This window comes from Rattus norvegicus, chromosome 7 (assembly GCF_021556685.1).
Source record: "Rattus norvegicus strain SHRSP/BbbUtx chromosome 7, alternate assembly SHRSP_T2T, whole genome shotgun sequence".
In the NCBI taxonomy this organism is placed as follows: domain Eukaryota; kingdom Metazoa; phylum Chordata; class Mammalia; order Rodentia; family Muridae; genus Rattus; species Rattus norvegicus.
In genome coordinates, this window is record NC_141540.1 from 12,598,523 (window position 1) to 12,620,750 (window position 22,228).

The 22,228-nt window shown below is 40.1% G+C and overlaps 1 protein-coding gene across 18 annotated transcripts in view; it reads left to right on the top strand.

Moving 5' to 3' along the window:
- Zfp77 (zinc finger protein 77) overlaps nt 1-22,228 on the top strand; it is a 46,332-nt gene that overhangs the window by 20,067 nt on the left and 4,037 nt on the right. For 5 of the 18 annotated variants that reach the window (XR_015623685.1, XR_015623693.1, XM_087555280.1 and 2 more), the window contains one exon: nt 19,256-19,325. The exons of 8 other annotated variants lie outside the window; for them this stretch is intronic. Coding sequence is in view for 3 of the 10 variants with exons in the window: in XM_087555280.1 (XP_087411406.1) it covers nt 19,256-19,319 (64 nt within the window). In the remaining 7 variants the exon portion in view is untranslated. Of the gene's footprint in view, nt 1-1,521; nt 1,627-19,255; nt 19,326-22,228 lie in introns of those variants that run through there. 5 more of the 18 variants (XR_015623691.1, XR_015623690.1, XR_015623694.1 and 2 more) reach the window with 5 other exon arrangements.

The window sequence follows — 22,228 nt, forward strand, 5'->3', positions numbered from 1 at the left end:
TAAAGGACCTCTGTGAGGGGAGGCCTTCGTCATACTTAGTAAGTCTCCCAGAGAAGGCCCATCAACCCTCCTGGAACTCACTCAGAGGTAAAACAGATTCCCCCCACTCCAGGCTCATTGAAGGCCATGGCTCGAATTCTCACCACCTCACAGCATCTAGGTGTCCAGGAGTTTGAGAACCACAGACTCCATCTCAGCCTCTGCCATTTCTCACCCAGAGACACATGGGCTTGGACCCCTGTCTTAAACTGCATTTTTTGCCTCCCCTGAGCAGCATGTTGGCATCCCATGAGCTTGACACCCCAGCTGAGAGGCAGAAATGCAGAACCAGAGATTTCTTAGTGCTTTTAAGAGCACCACAAGAAAAGATGTCAAGTTTCTTTGATCTCAGTTTCTTCAAAACGGAATTGTTCTTGTAATGTATTTTTGTGCTTCTCTCTGGTATGGCTAATAGAAGTCTGGTTACATAAACTTATTCGTTATTGCCTGCCGATATTATTCAATTAAATGTTTGAAGAATCCTTTATCTGTTCCATGGACAAAACATGCTTTCCTAGTCTGGTGTGTCCTGTGATGGCATAGAGCTTGAACTCATGAGAACTTTACTCACGAGCTTTCTTAACCTGTAGAGCATAAATTGTCTGGAGGCCTGCATAAGGTTGTCTATTGCATGAGTCTTTGTTCACCTCACTGACCAGTTTAGTTGTCCCAGGCCCTACTGCATCTAGTGCAGTGATAAAAGTGTGTCATTGCTATTCAAAAAATGTTTGTTTTTAAAGATAAGGTGCTTCCATGGTTTTTAGCTGTGATAGACACAGAAGGTAGTGTCGATGATGAGTCAAATCATTTAATATGGTGAGTTTCAGTTATGTAAATTATACCTCAATAAGGTTGGCTGAATTATGTTGAAAATCCAAGTCCTAGCCTTGAGAGTGTCAGCAGATAAAGTCAGGGATTTAACTGGAAAAGAATGGAGTCCTGTTATTTAGAATGAAGATGGGAAGGACAATTGAAGCTAGAACTTTGAGCCCTCAGAATCTCATGTTTTTGTTTTTTGTTTTTTTTTACCTGAAAAACATGAAATAATACCCTCATGCTCTCACCTTGATATGTTGCCCTTTTCACATTTGACTAAGGAGATTAATCCTTTTTTTTTTTTTGGCTACTAAACATCATTGACTTTCTATGGAAAAACTGTCAGGCCAAGGAATATTGAAGTTCCTAAGGGCGGACTAATATTTGCCTCTCACCTATAACCAATTAAGGTGAAGCAGAGTTGTGGATGGGAAGTAGAAAGGTTCTGAGGATCTGATCTATACCACTAGAGAACTTAGTTTTCTAATTTGGTGAGGAAGTAGCCAGGGGCAATGTGTGTGAGAATGTATTTTAAGGGTGTTGGATAATAGTGGGAGAAACATAAATCTGGTTCAGGTGAGATGTATTGATATAGGCCCTCTGAATAGAGAGGTTTATTATGAAAGGGGTTTTGTTTGTTTGTTTTTTCTTTTTTTTTTCAAAAAGGTAGCAAAAGACTGAATGATTGGCTGGTGAGTTTGTCAGAGGATGGTCTACTAAAAAACGTGAAGATTCTGGATGAGACCATGCAGGAAGAGCTGCCATGGGCAAGTGAGATACCTATAGATGGCCCATTGTGTTGCTTCACTGTAGCCAGTGCACTCTGTTAAGACACAACCTCAGGGCTTTCATCCCAGGATTGTTTCTTGCTAACCGTGCTGCTTTCTCTCGTTTGTCATTGTCATACTCCTCATTCATTTGTCTTGGTGTGAGTTGACCCTGGGAGGTCCTCACTGCCTGTAGTCTGCTGTTATTATCTCCTGAGTGATAGCCCATCCTAGTGTGTAAATTTCCTATAGATCAATATGAAGATGAACTTTTATGAATTAATGTTGTTTAGATGAATTAATTTTATAAAAATCCCTGATTTGTTTGAGATAAATCTAGGAAGAAAGTTTAAGGAGATGGTTTTTGTTGTGACTCCTCTTCATAGAACAAGTAAAGGCTACATACTAAGGAATACAATGGGATTTCATAAATTTCACTGAGAAGAGAAATAGGCTTAAGACAGAGTTGTAATCAAGATAAAACATTCATTGTAGGTCAGGTCTAAGGATGAAGCTACAGGTGTGTACTATGATAAAGCAAGGCCATGTAAAACTCGCTTTGAACGTACAATGGACTTATAAAATGAAACACTACTTTGAACTTACTATCAACATCCTTCTATTTATGTCCCCTTTTATGCAACGTTTTATCCATGAGGTAACTTTTCTTACATAGAAAACTTTTTGTTTAAAACACTATTAAAAGCTGAAAGCAATAAAAAGGTTGGGTACAGCCTTTTTCAGGTTCACCCAGTATGCATGTGTCTATTCTGACTCTCTGACTCTCTCTCTCCCTCTCCCTCTCCCTCTCCCACTCTCCTCCCTCCCTGCACACTGCCATGTTTCTCATCATGATGATAATGGTCTGAGCCTTGGAAAGTGTAAGCTAGTCCTAATTAAATGTCCTTTGTAAAGGTTGTTTTGGTCATAGTGTCCCTTCACGACAATGGAAACCATAACTAAGACAGGATTTGGCACCAGCACTGTGGTATCGCTGAGATAGGTCTGACCATGTTTTTGTTTGTAGGGATGTGGATTTGGGGACTTTGGATTTAGAAGTCATGGAATGTGAATGGCATTGGTACTGAGGGTGATTTGAATTTTGGAGATTGTTCTTACGAAGTTTTGTTGAAGAAAGTTGCTGCTTTTTGCCCTTGTCTGGAAAGTCTACCTGAGACTAAAGTGAGACTCAGATTAATTGCATTGACAAAGGAAGTCTCGGAAACACCCAGCATAGACTTTGGCCTCTGGTTTACTCTTGAGCATTTTGATAAAATGTAGCAAGCTTAGAGAGGAAGAGCTTTTTTAAAAAAAAGTATTATTCAAGTGTTAAAGGGGCACCAGGAAGTAGAATTGAGTTGAATCTTACATTCAAGAAGATAAACAGATTAAAGGAGTTGTATTTTCATTTGGGCTTTTACTCTGGAATGAATTTACAATCCAGTATGGTGTTATATACCTTTAATCCTAGTAGACAAGCAGATCTCTGAGTTCAAGGCCATCATGACCAGAGCAAGTTCCAAGTAGATAAAAGCATAATTCCAGGCATGCTTGACTACTTCTTTAATCCCAGCACTCAGGAGACAGGCGTGCAAATCTTTGAATTAAAAGTCAGTTTACAGAGCAAGTTCCAGGAGAGTCAAGATTAGGCAGAGAATTAATTCATTGAAAACAGAAAATTAGGCAATAATGTAATAGAACGAGGAAGGGCATGCTCCAGCTCCAAGAAGCAATAGAATTTGACAGCTTAGGCCATGTGGCTCTGACTTTAGACTTAAGAATAGAAGGGGGTGCTGGGACAAGTGATACTGGTTAGCTGGAGCTAAGAAATTAGTGGTGATTAAAAAGATACCAGCATCACGGAGTGAAATCTCCTGGGAAGTTTACTGAGAGCACAAAGAAACTGTGTTCCAGTGATCTTCAGGGTTGTACCACATACTTTTGATCTGGATTCTGAGGCATAGTGTTTGTGCTAATAAAGACCTTGTGAAAAGTAATTAAAGATGAGCTAAATCCCAGGTTTAGTGGCATCTGCCTTTAACCCAACAACAGGAGACATAGGCATGCAAATCTGAATTCAAAGCTAGTCTACAGAGCAAGTATCAGGACAACCAAGCATAGACCATAAAGGGAATCATCAAAAATCCAAAACTGGTGAAGATGTAATAGAACAGCCCCAGCAAGCAAAAGAATGTGGCAGCATTGGCCACATGGCTCTGGTTTTATAGTGGAGAATAGGAGTTACTGTGACAATTGATGCTGGTTAGCTGGAGCTAAGAATCATTTAACAGTGATTAAGTCTAAACCAGAATCACTGAAGCGAAATCTTCCTGGAAGCCTCTTCTGAGAGGACAAAGATGTAACGTGCAATTATAAAAACAACCCACACTATGGCTGCCTAGGCATGGGCAACGGTGGTCTCCCCACCCCCATTGGGAACCCCAAGCAGTGGTCTGCCTAGGTTCCCGCAGTACTGCTGAACTGCTTGTACTTCCCAAGCCATCTGCCCTCTGCTGCTAGCCTGCCAAAACTGGCTATTGCTGGCTCTAATGCCCTAGCTCCATAAAATGAAAACCCCAAAGGCTTGTAATTTACCAGCCAAATTTATAACAGTAAATCCTTCACCCCACAAATGCCTACACAAAGAACTCAAAACTCAAAAGATACAAGCTGCACACCTAGATTGGACAAATGTGCCCTACATTACTCAGTCATCTATCTATGAAACTCCCAGCTCCCCCACCCCTTTCTCTCCTTTCCTCCCTCCCTCCTTCTCTAAAACTTTCAGTTCTGCCCCCTGCTTCCACTGCCCAATCACAGGCTCTTGGCTTATCTGACTAACATTTTACCTGACCTCACCTAAATACAGGCAGCCCTTTTGCAGGGGTAGAAAAAACAGACAGCAACCCACAGCACAAAGATGCTATTCCAGAGACAGGCCTCATGCCGACATCTGGACTTGGTAATGTGTAAGGGTCACCCTGAGGGGCACTGGTTTTGAAAGCATTGAGAGGTCATGAAAAGCAGGAAAAGCTTGGCTTTTTGAGAAGCAAAGGAAAGGCTACTGTTGAAGGTGCAGCCTCAGTGGCAGTTGAAGGCCCACAGGTGTTATCGGTGAGTCTGAGGCCAGCTTTGTCTGCAGAATTTCAGGACAGACAGGGCTACACAGAGAATCTCTGTCTCAAAAAATAATAGACAGACAGACAAAAATTTCTTTAGTAAGTGTATAATTCAGGCATGGACACCCACCCTTTTAATCCCAGCCTTCAAGAGTAGACAAGTAGATCTCTGACTTCAATTCCTTGATTTTTTTTAATTTTTTTATTTTTTTATTTTTTGTTTTTTCAGTCATCTTTATTAACGTGGGGATTTCTTGTTTACATTTCGATTGTTATGCCCTTTCCCGGTTTCCGAGCAAACATCCCCCTAACCCCTGTCCCTCCCGTTCTCTATGTGTGTTCCCCTCCCCATCCTCCCCCCATTACTGCCCTCCCCCCAACATTGGGGGTTCAGTCTTGGCAGGACCAAGGGCTTCCCCTTCCACTAGTGCTCTTACTCGACTATTCATTGCTACCTATACATTGGAGCCCAGGGTCAGTCTATGTATAGTCTTTGGGTAGTGGCTTAGTCCCTGGAAGCTTTGCTTGGCTGGCATTATTGTTCACACAGGGTCTCAAGCCCCTTCAAACTCTTTCAGTCCTATCTAATGTTCCTTCAACGGAGGTCCCGTTCTCAGTTCAGTGGTTTGGTGCTGGTATTCGCCTATGTATTTGCTGTATTCTGGCTGTGTCTCTCAGGAGAGATCTACATCCAGTTCCTGTCAGCCTGCACTTCTTTGCTTCATCCATCTTATCTAATTGGGTGGCTGTATAAGTATGGGCCACATGTGGGGCAGGGTCTGAATGGGTGTTCCTTTCGCCTTTGTTCTAAACTTTGCCTCCCTATTCCCTGCCAAGGGTATTCTTGTTCCCCTTTTAAAGAAGGAGTGAAGCATTCACATTTTGATCATCCATCTTGAGTTTCAAGTGTTCTATGCATCTAGGGTAATTCAAGCATTTGGGCTAATACCCACTTATCAATGAGTGCACACCATGTGTGTTTTTCTGTGATTGGGTTACCTCACACAGGATGATATTTTCCAGTTCCATCCATTTGCCTACGAATTTCATAAAGTCATTGTTTTTGATAGCTGAGTAATATTCCATTGTGTAGATGTACCACATTTTCTGTATCCATTCCTCTGTTGAAGGGCATCTGGGTTCTTTCCAGCTTCTGGCTATTGTAAATAAGGCTGCTATGAAAATAGTGGAGCATGTGTCTTTGTTATATGTTGGGGCATCTTTTGGGTATATGCCCAAGAGAAGTATAGCTGGGTCCTCAGGTAGTTCAATGTCCAATGTTCTGAGGAACCTCCAGAGTGATTTCCAGAATGGTTGTACCAGTCTGCAATCCCACCAACAATGGAGGAGTGTTCCTCTTTCTCCACATCCTCGCCAGCATCTGCTGTCACCTGAGTTTGTGATCTTAGCCATTCTCACTGGTGTGAGGTGAAATCTCAGTGTTGTTTTGATTTGCATTTCCCTTATGACTAAAGATGTTAAACATTTCTTTAGGTGTTTCTCAGCCATTCGGCATTCCACAGCTGTGAATTCTTTGTTTAGCTCTGAACCCCATTTTTTTTTGGTTCTTTTTTTTCGGAGCTGGGGTCCGAACCCAGGGCCTTGCGCTTCCTAGGTAAGCGCTCTACCACTGAGCTAAATCCCCAGCCCCCTGAACCCCATTTTTTAATAGGGTTATTTGTCTCCCTGTGGTCTAACTTCTTGAGTTCTTTGTATATTTTGGATATAAGCCCTCTATCTGTTGTAGGATTGGTAAAGATCTTTTTCGAATCTGTTGGTTGCCATTTTGTCCTAAAAGCAGTGTCCTTTGCCTTACAGAAACTTTGTAGTTTTATGAGATCCCGTTTGTCGATTCTTGATCTTAGAGCATAAGCCACCACTGGTTTTTGTTCAGGAAATTTTATACAGTGCCCATGTGTTCCAGATGCTTCCCCACTTTTTCTTCTATTAGTTTGAGTGTATCTGGTTTGATGTGGAGGTCCTTGATCCACTTGGACTTAAGCTTTGTACAGGGTGATCTGCATTCTTCTATATGTTGACCTCCAGTTGAACCAGCACCATTTGCTGAAAATGCTATCTTTTTTCCATTGGATGGTTTTGGCTCCCTTGTCAAAAATCAAGTGACCATAGGTGTGTGGGCTCATTTCTGGGTCTTCAATTCTCTTCCACTGGTCTATCTGTCTGTCTCTGAACCAATACCATGCAGTTTTTATCACTATTATTCTGTAATACTGCTTGAGTTCAGGGATAGTGATTCCCCCAGAAATCCTTTTACTGTTCAGGATAGTTTTAGCTATCCTGGGTTTTTTGTTATTCCAGATGAATTTACAAATTGTTCTGTCTAACTCTTTGAAGAATTGGATTGGTATTTTAATGCGGATTGCATTGAATCTGTAGATCGCTTTTGCTAAAATGGCCATTTTCACTACATTAATCCTGCCAATCCATGAGCCGGGAGACCTTTCCATCTTTTGAGATCTTCAATTTCTTTCTTCAGAGGCTTGACTTTCTTATCATACAGACCTTTCACTTGCTTGGTTAAAGTCACACCAAGGTATTTTATATTATTAAGGACTATTAAGAAGGGTGTCATTTCCCTAATTTCTTTCTCGGCTTGTTTCTCTTTTGTGTAGAGGAAGGCTACTGATTTATTTGAGTTCATTTTATACCTAGCCATTTTGCTGAGGGTGTTAATCAGGTTTAGTAGTTCTCTGGTGGATCTTTTGGGATCACTTAAATATACTATCATATCATCTGCAAATAGTGATATTTTGACTTCTTCTTTTCCAATCTGTATCCCATTGATCTACTTTTGTTGTCTGATTGCTCTGGTTAGAACTTCAAGAACTATATTGAATAAGTAGGGAGAGAGTGGGCAGCCTTGTCTAGTCCCTGATTTTAGTGGGATTGCTTCAAGTTTCTCTCCACTTAGTTCAATATTAGCCACTGATTTGCTTTATATGGCTTTTAGTATGTTTAGGTATGGGCCTTGAATTCCTATTCTTTCCAGGACTTTTATCATGAAGGGGTGTTGAATTTTGTCAAATGCTTTCTTAACATCTAATGAAATGATGATGTAGTTTTTATCATTCAGTTTGTTTATATAGTGGATTATATTGATGGTTTTCCGTATATTAAACCATCCCTTCATGCCTGGGATGAAGCCTACTTGACCATGATGGATGATTTTTTTGATGTGCTCTTGGATTCGGTTTGCCAGAATTTTTTGCATCGATATTCATAAGGGAAATTGATCTGAAGTTCTCTTTCTTTGTTGGGTCTTTTTGTGGTTTAGGTATAAGAGTAATTGTGGCTTCATAGAAGGAATTCAGTAGCCCTCCATGTGTTTTAATTTTGTGGAATAGTTTGGATAGTATTGGTATGAGGTCTTCTATGAATGTCTGATAGAATTCTGCAATGAACCCATCTGGACCTTGGTTCTTTTTGGTTGGGAGACCTTTAATGACTGCTTCAATTTCATTAGGAATTATGGGGTTGTCTAAATGGTTTATTTGTTCCTGATTTAACTTTGATACCTGATATCTGTCTAGAAAATTATCCATTTCCTGCAGATATTCAAGTTTTGTTGAATATAGGCTTTTGCAGTAGGATCTGAGGATTTTTTTTATTTTCCTCTGATTCTGTATTTATGTCTCCCTTTTCATTCCTGATTTTGTTAATTTGGCCACACACTCTGTGTCCTCTGGTTAGTCTGACTAAGGGTTTATCTATCTTGTTGACTTTCTCAAAGAACCAACTTTTGGTTTTGTTGATTCTTTGTATAGTCCTTTTGGTTTCTCCTTGGTTGATTTCAGCTCTGAGTTTGATTATTTCCTGCCTTCTACTCCTCCTGGGTGTATTTCCTTCTTTTTCTTCTAGAGCTTTTAGGTGTGATGTCAAGCTGCTGACATATGCTCTCTCCTGTTTCTTTCTGCAGGCACTCAGAGCTATGAGTTTTCCTCTTAGCACAGCTTTCATTGTTTCCTATAAGGTTGAGTATGTTGTACCTTCATTGTCATTTCTTCCTTTATTTTTTCCTTGACCAGGTTATCATTAAGTAGAGCAATGTTCAACTTCCATGTATATGTGGGCATTCTTCCCTTATTGTTATTGAAGACCAGCTTTAGCATGTGGTGCTCTGATAGGACACCTGGAATTATTTCTATCTTTCTGTATCTGTTGAGGCCTGTTTTATGACCAATTATATGGTCAATTTTGGATAAAGTTCCATAAGGTGGTGAGAAAACAGTCTATCCTTTTTTTTTTTTTTTTTAGGATAGAATGTTCTATAAATATCTGTTAAGTCCATTTGGTTCATGACTTCTCTTAGTCTGTCTATGTGTCTGTTTAATTTCTGTTTCCATGATCTGTCCATTGACGAGAGTGGGGTGTTGAAATCTCCTACTATTATTGTGTGAGGTGCAATATGTGCTTTGAGCTTTAGTAAGGTTTTTTTTAATGTATGTAGGTGCCCTTGTATTTGGAGCATAGACATTTAGGATTGAGAGTTCATCTTGGTGGATTTTTCATTCGATGAATATGAAGTGTCCTTCCTTATCTTTTTGGATTACTTTTGTTTGGAAATCGATTTTATTTGATATTAGAATGGCTACTCCAGCTTGCTTCTTCAGACCATTTGCTTGGAAAGTTGTTTTCCAGCCTTTTACTCTGAGATAGTGTCTGTCTTTGTCTCTGAGGTGTGTTTCCTGTAGGCAGCAGAATGCAGGGTCTTCATTGCATATCCAGTTTCTTAATCTATGTCTTTTTATTGGGGAATTGAGTCCATTGATGTTGAGAGATATTAAGGAAGAGTGATGTTTTGCTTCCTGTTATATTCGTATTTGGATGTGACATTATGCTTGTCTTCTCTTTGTTTTGTTGCCAAGACAGTTAGTTTCTTGCTTTTTCTAGGGTGTAACTTGCCTCCTTATGTTGGGCTTTACCATTTATTATCCTTTGGAGGGCTGGATTTGTAGAAAGATACTGTGTAAATTTGGTTTTGTCATGGAATATCTTGGTTTCTCTATGTTTATTCAGAGTTTTGCTGGATACAGTAATCTGGGCTGGCATTTGTGTTCTCTTAGGGTCTGTATGACATCTGTCCAGGATCTTCTGGCTTTCACAGTCTCTGGTGAGAAGTCTGGTGTAATTCTGAAAGGTCTGCCTTTTTATGTTACTTGACCTTTTCCCCTTACTCCTTTTAATATTCTTTCTTTGCTTTGTGCATTTGGTGTTTTGACTATTATGTGACAGGAGGAGTTTCTTTTCCGGTCCAACCTACTTGGAGTTCTGTTGGCTTCTTGTATGTTTATGGGCATCTCTTTCTTTAGGTTAGGGAAGTTTTCTTCTATGATTTCCTTGAAGATATTTAGTGGTCCTTTGAGCTGGGAGTCTTCACTCTCTTTTATACATATTATCCCTAGGTTTGATCTCATTGAGTCCTGGATTTCCTGTATGTTTTGGACCAGTAACTTTTTCCGTTTTCCATTATCTTTGACAGTTGTGCCGATGATTTCTATGGAATCTTCTGCTCCTGAGATTCTCTCTTCTATCTCTTGTATTCTGATGGTGATGCTCATATGTACGGCTCCTTTTCTCTTCCTTTGGTTTTCTATATCCAGGGTTGTCTCTCTTTGGGCTTTCTTTATTGCTTCTATTTCCATTCTTAATTCCTTTACCTGTTTGATTGTGTTTTCCTGGAATTCTTTTAGGGATTTTTGTGATTCCTCTCTATAGGCTTCTACTTATTTATTTATGTTTTCCTGCGTTTCTCTAAGGGAGTTCTTCATGTCTTTCTTGAAGTCCTCCATCATCATGATCAAATATGATTTCAAATCTAGATTTTGCTTTTATGGTGTGTTTGGATATTCAAAGTTTGCTTTGGTGGGAGACTTGGTCTCTGATGATGCCATGTAGTCTTGGTTTCTGTTGCTTGGGTGCCTGTGCTTGCCTCTTGCCATCACTTTGTCTCTGGTGTTACCTTGTTCTGCTATTTCTCACAGTGGTTAGACCGTCCTATAGGCCTGTGTGTCAGGAGTGCTCTAGACCTGTTTTCCTGTTTTCTTTCAGCCAGTTATGGGAACAGAGTGTTCTGCTTTCAGGCGTGTAGTCTTTCCCGTCTACTGGTCTTCAGCTGTTCCTATGAGTGTTTGTCCTGAGTCCTACTGGGGTCCAAGATGGCGTTAGGTGTTTTCCTCTGGAGTCAGAAATGTGGGCAGAGTGTAGTCTCTTCTGGCTTCCCAGGCGTGTCTGCCCCTTGAAGGTTTAGCTCTCCCTCCCAAGGGATTTGGGTGCAGGGAGCTGTTGACTGGGTCCCTTCAGATCTGGACGGTGTCTGGACCACAGGGGACCTCCTGCTTGAGTGCTCAACTCCTTGATCTTAATTCTCCAATTCAGTCACCTTTACATATTCAGACTAAGTTCAGTTCTATTGGATTATTTTCCCCATGTCAATAGAATCTGTTTAATCATTTTATCTGGAGTCTGGCTTTACTTTTGATGCTGTCCAAATCCCAATCCATTTTCTATGGTTATAGTTTTCCAAACACAAATCTAATCTTTATATCTTCCAGATTTCAACCTTGAAATAAGCTTCTCATGACTCCGAGATAACAAGACACTGGGCAGTGCCTTGACACTACCCTCACAGTTTAAGTTTTACTTATGGTTACTTTTGGTTAAAAACACCAGTGTGTGGGATTCGTTGCATGGAGCCCTTTCTTTACAATTCAGCATTGGTTTTTTTTTTCTTTGACTTAAAAAATTTTGTTTTATATCATCTACAGCCAGTTTCCCTCTCCTAAATACTTAGCACATCTAAGGCCACATACTGTTTGCCCACATGTGCACTTGGCCAATTCTAAGGCCATGTGCATGTACAATCAACACAGGCCAACCCAAATATGACTCCTAACTTATGACACAGGCTAGGATGAGAAGTATAAAGCTACCCAAAACCTTTTGTAGTTCTCTAGGTCTCTGGTGAAGTTACAGTGCAGGCTCTATGGCCTGTTGTTGATGCTCTATCATTGCTGTTGGTGCTCTGTGACCTGCTGGTAGTGTTCTATGGCTTGTTGTTGGTAGCTGTGATAAGATCTGGGCAGACTCAGACTTTGCACCATGGTAAGGGGGTAGTAGTGAGAATAAGTGAAGAGATGAGATGTCCACTGTGGTTCAATATGTTTACCTGATGTTGCTGCATATCCTACATGGAAGCAGGATCTCTTCATGAGTTAGTTCCCCTGGCTGCACTTGTGCATAGCATGGGGAACAGAGCACTTGTATGAATACATCATACAATGAGCTGGCCTCAGCTGGATTTACAGTACAGGACAGCAGATTTAATGAGTCACAATGTCCTAGTTTCTCTACTGTCTTCTGGAAGTTCTGCGCTTGGCACTTGACATTCAGGTGTAGGATCCGTCTGCAGTTAATTCTCCACAGGTATAAAGTCTGTGTTATTAACACATTTATATGTAGATGCCACAGTGGTTCAGTCACATGTGTTAGTAACACAAACTCACTGGGTTTCCTGGCCTCATTTTCCACATTTACTCTATTTTAAATGCATTTTTAAAATTTGTTTGTTTATTTGTTTCTATGTTTGTGCTTAAGTTTTCTTGATCTCTTTATTCTTTCCTAGATAGTACAGTCTTTATTGCAGTTATATTCATACATTTAAACTTAGAGGATGTCACTATGTTTAGTATTCATCAAATCTTGTGTGTTGATCTTGTTTTTATTTATGATTACCTTTTCTCATTAGTATTCCTTTATTGCTAACATAACCTATTACACTTTTTATTGGACAATTGTTGGATCTGTAGCTCAAATTGTATATTGTTACAATATTGAAATAATAGCCAAGATGGCAGTAAACCACCTGGTTGCTTTCTATTCAAGGTTAGCTCAGCTCTCTACAAAGGAGACCATCCTCCATCAGACACAAGTCCCAGTGGGATTCACACTTCTCAATGGTTAAACGTACAATGTTAACCTCTCTCTCTCTCTCTCTCTCTCTCTCTCTCTCTCTCAAAGTCTTTATTTTATTTTTATGTAAGTGAGTACACTTGTTGCTGTCTTCGGACACACCAGAAAGGGTGTTACAACCATGTGGTTGCTGGGACTTGAGCTCAGGACCTCTGGAAGAACAGTCAGTGCTCTTAACCCCTGAGCCATCTCTCCAGCCCTTAACCTTCTCTTTAGAAAACAAAACAAAAACCAGGAAACCCTACAAACTTTTGTGAGGTTAGCATAAATATAGGAGCCGATAGTATTCTGGCATGACCAAGGCAGGTAGACCCCCCCCCACATTGCTAAGGACAGAAAAAAGATTTCCATGGCCTCAAATAGAGACAGTTAAGTCTATCCATATGTCTTTTTTAAAAAAAGATTTATTTATTTTATGTATACAAGTATACTCTGTCTTCAGACACACCAGATCCCATTACAGATGGTTGTGAGCCACCATGTGGTTGCTGGGAATTGAACTCAGGACCTCTGGAAGAGCAGTCAGTGCTCTTAACCACTGAGCCATCTCTCCAGCCCCTATCCATATGTCTTACTACCTAGTTATTGTGGAAGCCAAGTTGTCATCAACTTGTTTCACCTTCTCCTGAGTCTCCAGACCCAAGAGGTTGTTTGGCCTCATTTTCTCCCAGTTGAGAGTGGGCTGGACTGAGATCACACAGATTTCTGATACTTCCTATTGAGTGGAGTTGAAAACTTTCAGATTTTAACGTGTTTGAATATTTAAATGAATTTAAAACTTTAGGAGCCTTTTGTGGCACTCCTACACAGTTAGAAATTTAGCTTTTGAATGGCATCATCTACAATAGTTACACTTAAGCACACCAACAGACTGCTTTCATTGCTTCTACCAGAACCTTTCCCAAGTTCTCTGATGGAACTGGGTAGCCAGGGAAACAAGGGACAATCCCATGTACTCAGAGAATGGATAAATATTAAAACCTGAGCTTGAAGGTCACCAATTTTTAAATCTCTTCTTAAAGACAGGATAAAAAGATTATATTAAGGAAGCTTGTAACCTAGCTGGAGGATCTGGCTTCCTCTTATTTGGAAGAAATTTTTTTCTTTCTGTCTGTCTTTCTGACTCTCAGTGATTCTCTCTTTCCCTCTTTCTCTTTCTTTGTTTCCATTGGAATCTTTCACTGTTTTCTTTGGAGCTCTTTTCTACTTGGGTTGCATTCTTTTCATAGTTTATGTTAGCTCAACAGCCTCATGCTCCTCCGTTTAAATGCTTGATCTTCAATTAGTAGAACTGTGTAAAATTAAGTGGCATGCCATGTAATAGTATGCTTGTCTCATTTGTTTAAATGTATTACTCTAAGTGGGCTTTGAGATTTCAAGAGATCACTATTTCAGCTTGCCTGCCTGCATATCAGGATGTAACACTCAGCCACAGCCCTGCCCAAGATGATAATCAAGTTACCCTTTGTCACTATAATTCTGTGCATGTTCTGTGAAATCAGGTGAGACTAAATGAAAGAGTAATGGACTGATACAATTTTTGGCACCAAAATTACTCATGACTCATGCAGGTCTATGGGAGGTGGATAACATGGACAGAAATTAATGACACTTGTGTGGTTTTGAAAGAAAAAGAGCTGTACGTAAATTCAGATCACAGTCATGTGCTGAAACAGAGCCATCAATTATCAGGGTGATCATTGTCATCAAAGAGAATGTACCTACTCTTCTTTGGACATATACAAAATAAGTTTCACCCAGCAAAGCGTTAACTATGGCAGGAAAAAACAAGGTGATTCCTTGTCCCAGAAAGCAACTCTATACAGATCCTGCAGATACTTTGTTCCAATGAGGCAGTGTGCATCCAATCCTAGAATTTCTTACGGCATTATTGTCTATATGCTACTTTTCCATGAAATGAGAAAGACACAGATTGTAAGGGTTATAGATTCTTCTTCTTTGATCAGTGTCTTTTCAGTCATATTTTTGGCTGAGTCTGATCTCCAGTGAAACGTCTAAGAGAGTTCATTGTGTGAATCCATGATGATGAAACCTGGACTGCATTTTGAAACCACAAGATGTTGAGATATCCAAGATTTTAGACATCTGCCATGAATATCTGCATATAGGGAGTGGAAAGAGGCAAAGAATGAGGTATATGGGAAGTTGCAGTGACAAATGGCCATCTGAGCTATGTGAAATTAAATTCCCAGGTATCTGACCAAGAGTTGGAGGATTTGGTATTTGCCCAGCAGGTCTTCAGGGTTGCCTTGGTTCAGTATTTTCTTCTTAGTAAAGGATATATGTATTCTGTGCTATTGTATATTAGAAAGATGTAATTTGTATTTTGATTTTACAAAATGTCAAAGTTAAGAGATTACCTTTAGTGTTATAAGAAATTTTGAATATTTGAACAGTATCAGGACTGAGGAATAATGTGGTTCCTGTCTTTGAGCCTAGGATAAATGTATTCTCCATTGACCTGTATGAAAATGTGGTGGGTTGAATGAAAAATCTCCAATATATAATGATGTATTTTAGCCTTGGTCTCTGGTTTGTGGTCTTCAATGGTGTGTTTGTACCTTTAGGAGGTGGATCCTTTCTGAAGTAACTTAGTCACTCTGGATGGGATTTGAGTCGTTATTCCTTCATCACACTTATCTGTGTTGTGTGTTTGCAACTCAACAGCTAATATTCTTTCCACCATCACCAACATTACAGGCTCTATCCCTAAATAAAATATGGTAAAATTTTACTTTTACTTGTAAAACCATTTTTATAACATGATATTTTTATGTTTATATTTTGTCTTATGGAATTAATTATACACACACACACACACACACACACACACACACACACACATATCTCTGGGAACACTACCCAACAATTCCTTGCCTGTTGAGTCCAACCGAGGCACACCTGGCAGAGGTGAGTTGCATGTTCTCCCCTGACCTCCATTTTCCAATTCTGAGCTTGTCCTGCCTTCCTGAAGAACCTTAGGGAATACCAAGAGTGTCCTGCTTCCATAGAGAGGCCTGCAGGGGAGGTCCAAGAATAACAAATGACACAGCCAGCCAAGTTGGGTCTCCTGTCCTCTATGTCTGGCCCACAGCTCTTCCTGCCTTCTAGGGGAGTCCTGCTGGCATCAGAATCATCCAGTCAACACCAGGGAAAACCAGATTCTTAAAGGACAGTGCAAAAGTACAATCAACAAGAGTCAGGGCTCCAAAGCTCAAATTACTCAAGATACCCACAGACTTTGAAGCTCAAAAAGAAGGGCAGCCAAAGTGTGGATGCTTCAGTTCTTCTTAAAAGGAGGAACAAAAATGTCCATAGGAGGAGATATGGAGACAAAGTTTAGAGCAGAGACTGAAGGAATGGCCATCGAGAGCCTGCCCTTCCTTGGGATCCAGCCCATATACATACAGACACCAAACCCAGACAATGTTGCTGATGCCAAGAAGTACATGTTGACAAGAGCCTGATATAGCTGTCTCCTGAGAGGCTCTGCCAGAGCATGACAAATACAGAGGTGCATGCTGGCAGCCAACCATTGATATAAGAACAGGGTCCCTATTGGAGAAGTTAGAGAAAGGATTGAAGGAGCTGAACGGATTTTGTAACCACATAAGAACAGTAATATCAACCAACCAGAGCTCCCAGGGACTAAATCACCATCCAAAGAGTACACATGGACAGACCCATGGCTCTGGCTGCATAGGAAGCAGAGGATGGCCTTGTTGGGACAATAGGAGGAGAAGGCCTTGGTCCTGCCAAGGCTTGATGCCCTAGTGTAGGGGATTGTCAGGGTGGGGAGGTGGGAAGGGGTGGGTGGTTGGGGAGGGATAACACTCTCATAGAATATTGGGGGGATGGGATAGGGAGTTTATGGATCAGAAACCCAGAAATGGGATAGCATTTGAAATGTAAATAAAAAATATCCATTTAAAATGTGTTTGCATTTCAAATGTTATCGCCTTTTTTCCTTCTCCCATACCCTTAGGCAAATGGATGGAACTACAAAATATCATCCTGAGTGAAGATGAAAGTTAGAAAGTTCTCATATTAACAATTTAAAAGTATACCTGAAAGCTCTTAAAAAAAAAAAAAAAAAACAAGCAAAGAGAAAAGCACACCAGAGAGTAGAAGGCAGGAAGTAATCAAAATTAGGGCTGAAATGAATCATCTAGAAACAAACAAAACAACACAAAGAATCAAAGAAACCAGGAGCTGGTTCTTAGAGAATATCAACAAAATAGATGAACTTTTAGGCAAACTAACCAAGAAACAGAGACGATATTTAAATAAAATCAGTAAATGAAAAGAGAAACATAACAACTGAACCAGGGAAAATTCCAAAAATCATTAGGTCATACTTCAAAAACCTATGCTTCACAAAATTGGAAATTCTTATTGAAATGGACAATTTTCTACACAGCTACCACTTATAAAATTTAAATCAATATCGGGTATACTATTTAAACAGCCTCATAACTCAGAAAAATAGAAGCAGTCATTAAAAGTCTCCCAACCAAAAAAAGCCCAGAGACAGATAGGTTTAGTGCAGAATTCCACCAGACTTTCAAAGAAAAGCTAGTTCCAATACTCCTCAAACTGTTCTACAAAATAGAAACAGAAGGAACACTGCCAAACTCATTCTATGAGGCCACAATCATCCTGATACCTAAACCACACAAACACTCAAAAAAGGAAAGAGAATTTCAGACCAATTTCTCTTATGAACATTGATGCAAAAATACTCAATAAAATACAAACAGAATCCAGGAAAAAATTAAACATATCATCCATCAAGATCAAGTAGGCTTCATCACAATGATGCAGGAATGGTTCAATCTATGGAACTTCATCAATGTAATACAATCATATTTATAAAATCCAACGCTCCTCATATTAAATGATTTACAGAAATTAGGGATAGAAGAGGCATACCTAATCATAATCAAAGCAATAAACAGCAAGCCAATAGCCAACATCAAACTTAATGCAGAGAAACTTAAATCCCACTCTCTCCTTATCTATTCAAAATAGTATTTGAAGTTCTAGCCAGAGCAATAAGACAACTAAAGGAGATGAAGGGCATACAAATTGTAAAAGAAGTCAAAGTATCACTATCTATGGATGATATGCTAGAATACATTAGCAACCCCAAAAATTCTTCCAGAGAACTCCTATATCTGATAAACAGCTTCAGAAAAGTGGCTGCATACAAAATTACCTCAAAGAAATCAGTAGCCCTTCTTTATACAAGTGAAAAAAACAGGCTAAGAAAGAAATTAGAGAAACTAAACTTTTACTTGCTGTAACTAACCAAGCAAGTGACAGATCTGTATGACAAGAACTTTAAGTCCCTGAAGAAAGGAGTTAAAGAAAATATCACAAAATACATCTCCCATGCACATGCATAGGTAGGATTAACATAATAAAAGTGGCCATCTTGCAGATTCAATGCAATCCCCATCAAAATCCCAACACAATTCTTTATAGATCTTGAAAGAGTAAGTCTCAACTTCATATGGAATGACAAAAAACCCAAGACAGTCAAAACAACCCTGAAAGAATTTCTAGAGGGATCACCATCCATGACCTCAAGCTGTACTACAGACCAATAGTGATAAAAACTGCATGGCATTGGTACAGAAAAAGACAGGTTGATCCCTGGAATCAACTCAAAGACCCAGAAATAAATCCACACATCTATAGACACTTGATTTTTTGTTTTGTTTTATTTTGTTGTTGCTGTTGGTGGTGGTGTTTTTTAATTTACATTTCAAATGTTATCACTTTTTCCACTTTCCTGTCCATAAACCCCCTATCCTATTCCCTGTCCCCCTTCTTCTAAGAGCGTGTTCCCCTACCCTCCCACCCACCCCTTCCTGACTCCCCACCCTGACATTCCCCTACACTGGGGCATCAAGCCTTGGCCAGACCAAGGCCTTCTCCTCCTATTGTCCCAACAAGGCCATCCTCTGCTACCTTTGCAGCCAGAGCCATGGGTCTGTCCATGTGTACTCTTTGGATGGTGATTTAGTCCCTGGGAGCTCTGGTTGGTTGATATTACTGTTCTTATGTGGTTACAAAATCCGTTCAGCTCCTTCAATCCTTTCTCTAACTTCTCCAATAGGGACCCTGTTCTTATATCAATGGTTGGCTGCCAGCATGCACCTCTGTATTTGTCATGCTCTGGCAGAGCCTCTTAGGACACAGCTATATCAGGCTCTTATCAGCATGTACTTCTTGGCATCAGCAACATTGTCTGGGTTTGGTGTCTGTATGTATATGGGCTGGATCCTAAGGTAGGACAGGCTCTCTTCAGTCTCTGCTCCAAACTTTGTCTCCATATCTCCACCTATGAATATTTTTATTCCCCCTTTTAAGAAGAACTGAAGCATCCCCACTTTGGCTGCCCTTCTTTTTGAGCTTCAAAGTCTGTGGGAATCTTGAGTAATTTGAGCTTTTGGATCATGGCTTTTGTTGATTTGTGTTTTTTGCATTGTCCTTTAGGTATCTGGTTTTCCCTGGTGTTGACTGGATGATTCTGATGCCAGCAGGACTCCTCTGGACATGAACTCAGGTTAAAGGGCTGGAAAAGAGTTTTCTAAGCAATGAACCCAAAAAGCAAGCTGGGTCTTAATGTGTAATAAAATAGAATTTCAACCAAAATTAATCAAAAAAAGACAGGGAATGACACTTCTTCCTCAACAAAGGAAAAATATACCAACATGATATCTCAATTTCAAACATCTATGGCCTAAACACAAGGGCACTCACATTTGTAAAATAAACATTGCTAAAGCTTAAATTACACATTGAACCCCACACATTTATAGTGGGAGATTTCAACACCCCACTTTCACCAGTTGACAGGACAACCAGACAAAAACTAAACAGAGGAACAATGAAATTAATAGACAGTATGAATCAAATGGATCTAACAGACATCTATAGAAGATGTCATTCAAACATATACTTTCTTCTCAGCACCTCATGGATCCTTCTCCAAAACTGACCATATATTTGTTCATAAAGCAGACCTCTACAAGTACAAAAAAATGAAATAAAGTCTTGTACTGTTAGGGTTCAAAAATTGCTTAAGGAAAACCTCAGACTCAAATAGTATGCAAGCATGCAAATAAAGCAAAGAGTGTTTATTCTGCAGAAACAACCAGCATGCTAAGATAACCACCACTTTAGAATAGTAACCCAAAGACGTTTAAGCCCCTTTAATAAAGAACTACTTTTGCTTCTGAAATAACAGACTTCTAAAATGTAGAGCCAAGGAGTTATAAATGTTATAAAAATGTATAACCAAGGAGTTATAAAAAACATTAACTGAAGCTCACAAAGAAAAAGCAAGATACAAGAGAGAGATAAAATATTGACTTGGTTTATCTATACAAAACCAAGGACAACTTGGTTATAGTTTTTAACTCTATGAATTTGTAAGCTAGTAACAAATGATGAATGTTTAGCCAGATAATTACTCCTAGTGGATATGTATGTAGACATTCTCTGTTATAAAGCTCTTATTTGATTTATGACATTCATTTATTTGAAAATTTGTAGTGAACTTTTTACTATGTGATCATGCACTCTGCTGAAAGGTATACAAGTATTGAAAGTGAAGAGCACAGACAGGTCTCCCTCCCCTTTTCTTCCTGAAACTTCAACTCAGAGCCTCTCAATTCCTGCCAAGATAGAACAAAGGCTAATTTACCTAGCCTCCTGCTGTTTCACTGAGGTTCTAAACAGAGACTTCAGCTTCTGGGTTCTCACAGCAACCCAGACAGGAAGATAAGCTGTAGACCTTACATTTAGGATGGGTAGCAGATGTTTTATGGTCTAATTTCTGAGTGGAGACAAAATGGGATGAAAAAAAAGGGACCCTTCACTCCCTCCCAAAGTAGCACACCATCCCAAATCTTGGAAATACATCTATTGGCTGTTATTGTTGTCTCAAGACCATGAATTAATCAATGGAGATTTGATCCTTAATGAACTTAATAAGAACATTGATGATGCAAAAACCGTATGTTAAAGCAAGCATCAGCAGGATCAGGGGCCCATCTATGGTGAAGACAAGAGTATTAGCCAAGGGGACCAATTGAAAAGGGACTCATACCAACACTGAAACTGTTCTTTTTCTATTTGTCTCTCCTGGAGTCTCTTTCTAAGGGCATGGATGCTTTGACCACCCCTGAGAGATCAACATAGAAACAACATTCCTCACCTAAGACTGCATAGAGGCCTCCCTGCTGGAGGAACAGCAAGTCTAGGCCTCTTCTGTTCTTTTCTTACAGTCTGTTCTGTAAGACTACTTCTGACAGGGAGGATAGGGTGTCCTACAAGACTATGATGGACTTTTTCTATATCCTGTATATCTGCATCTATCACTATCTGTAGGGCCTTGTGATTTTTATCTTGAAGTATTAAGGTTGAGGTCCCAGCTCCAGCCAGCACTATGCCAAGGAGAAAACCTAGTACTACAGTGGAAATAGCTAACTTTTACTCAACTGTTTGGAGGTGCTAGCTGGTTGATAACATCCTCCCCAGAGTAATAAGCCATTCTAGGTACATACTGTATTAGAACACAAAAATTTTCAGTTGTATTTACAACCAGGCCATGAATGCATGGGGTAAACCCCAAGGTACAAGCCCACCAAGCATTCTCTGGGGGGCTGTATGTACCCTGCAATGGTAGGTGGGGTTGCAGAGGTGGGAAGAGGCTACCTTATTTCTTTATCCCTGTCCTGTTATTGACTGTAGGATCAGATTACCTCTATCTGGTTGCTGCCATCTACACTGAGTACTATCTGTGAATAGTTCCCAAGGATAACTATTCCTTCACAGTAGCATTTAAGCATAACCAATAGTCCTGTGTTAAGTCTGAACAGGAGGAGCAAATGGCCTGGAATGTGGCTTTCAATAATTGCAGGGGCCCTGACTCAGGTGATGGAGTGGGTAATGCAGGAGGTAGAATCCTTTTAGGAAGAAGTTCGTTGGATGAAGTGAGACCTCACTGAAGTGAAAGGGTGGTGGGTTCTGATGAGGAAGTAATGGTAGTCAGAGGCAGAGGTTGGGGTTGGGGGTGTTGTTTCGACTTTGCTAATACCATGTTGGGATCTAAGGGAACCATGGGTCTCACAAGGCTACATTGGAACCATTAGACAGTAAATAGGAATCCCGGACCATAAACAGAGATGTGAAGTCTTCTTAGTGCCCCTGGCTTACCAGCAGTCCAATCAGCCTTCTTGCCAGCTGCTATGAACCTGATGACAAGACTTGCATCTCACCCCATAGATACACGGATAGTAAGGGGGCTCAAAACAAGATCTGCAAGTCTCTCTCCTAGGAGGCTGGGTGTCCTTTCTTATGCAGGACCTGGCTCTAGATGTCTGTATCTCCAAACTGGGTCACAGTGATGAGGTCATCTTTGAACGGGGGCTTACAGCTTATGCATCCAGCAGATTCACACCC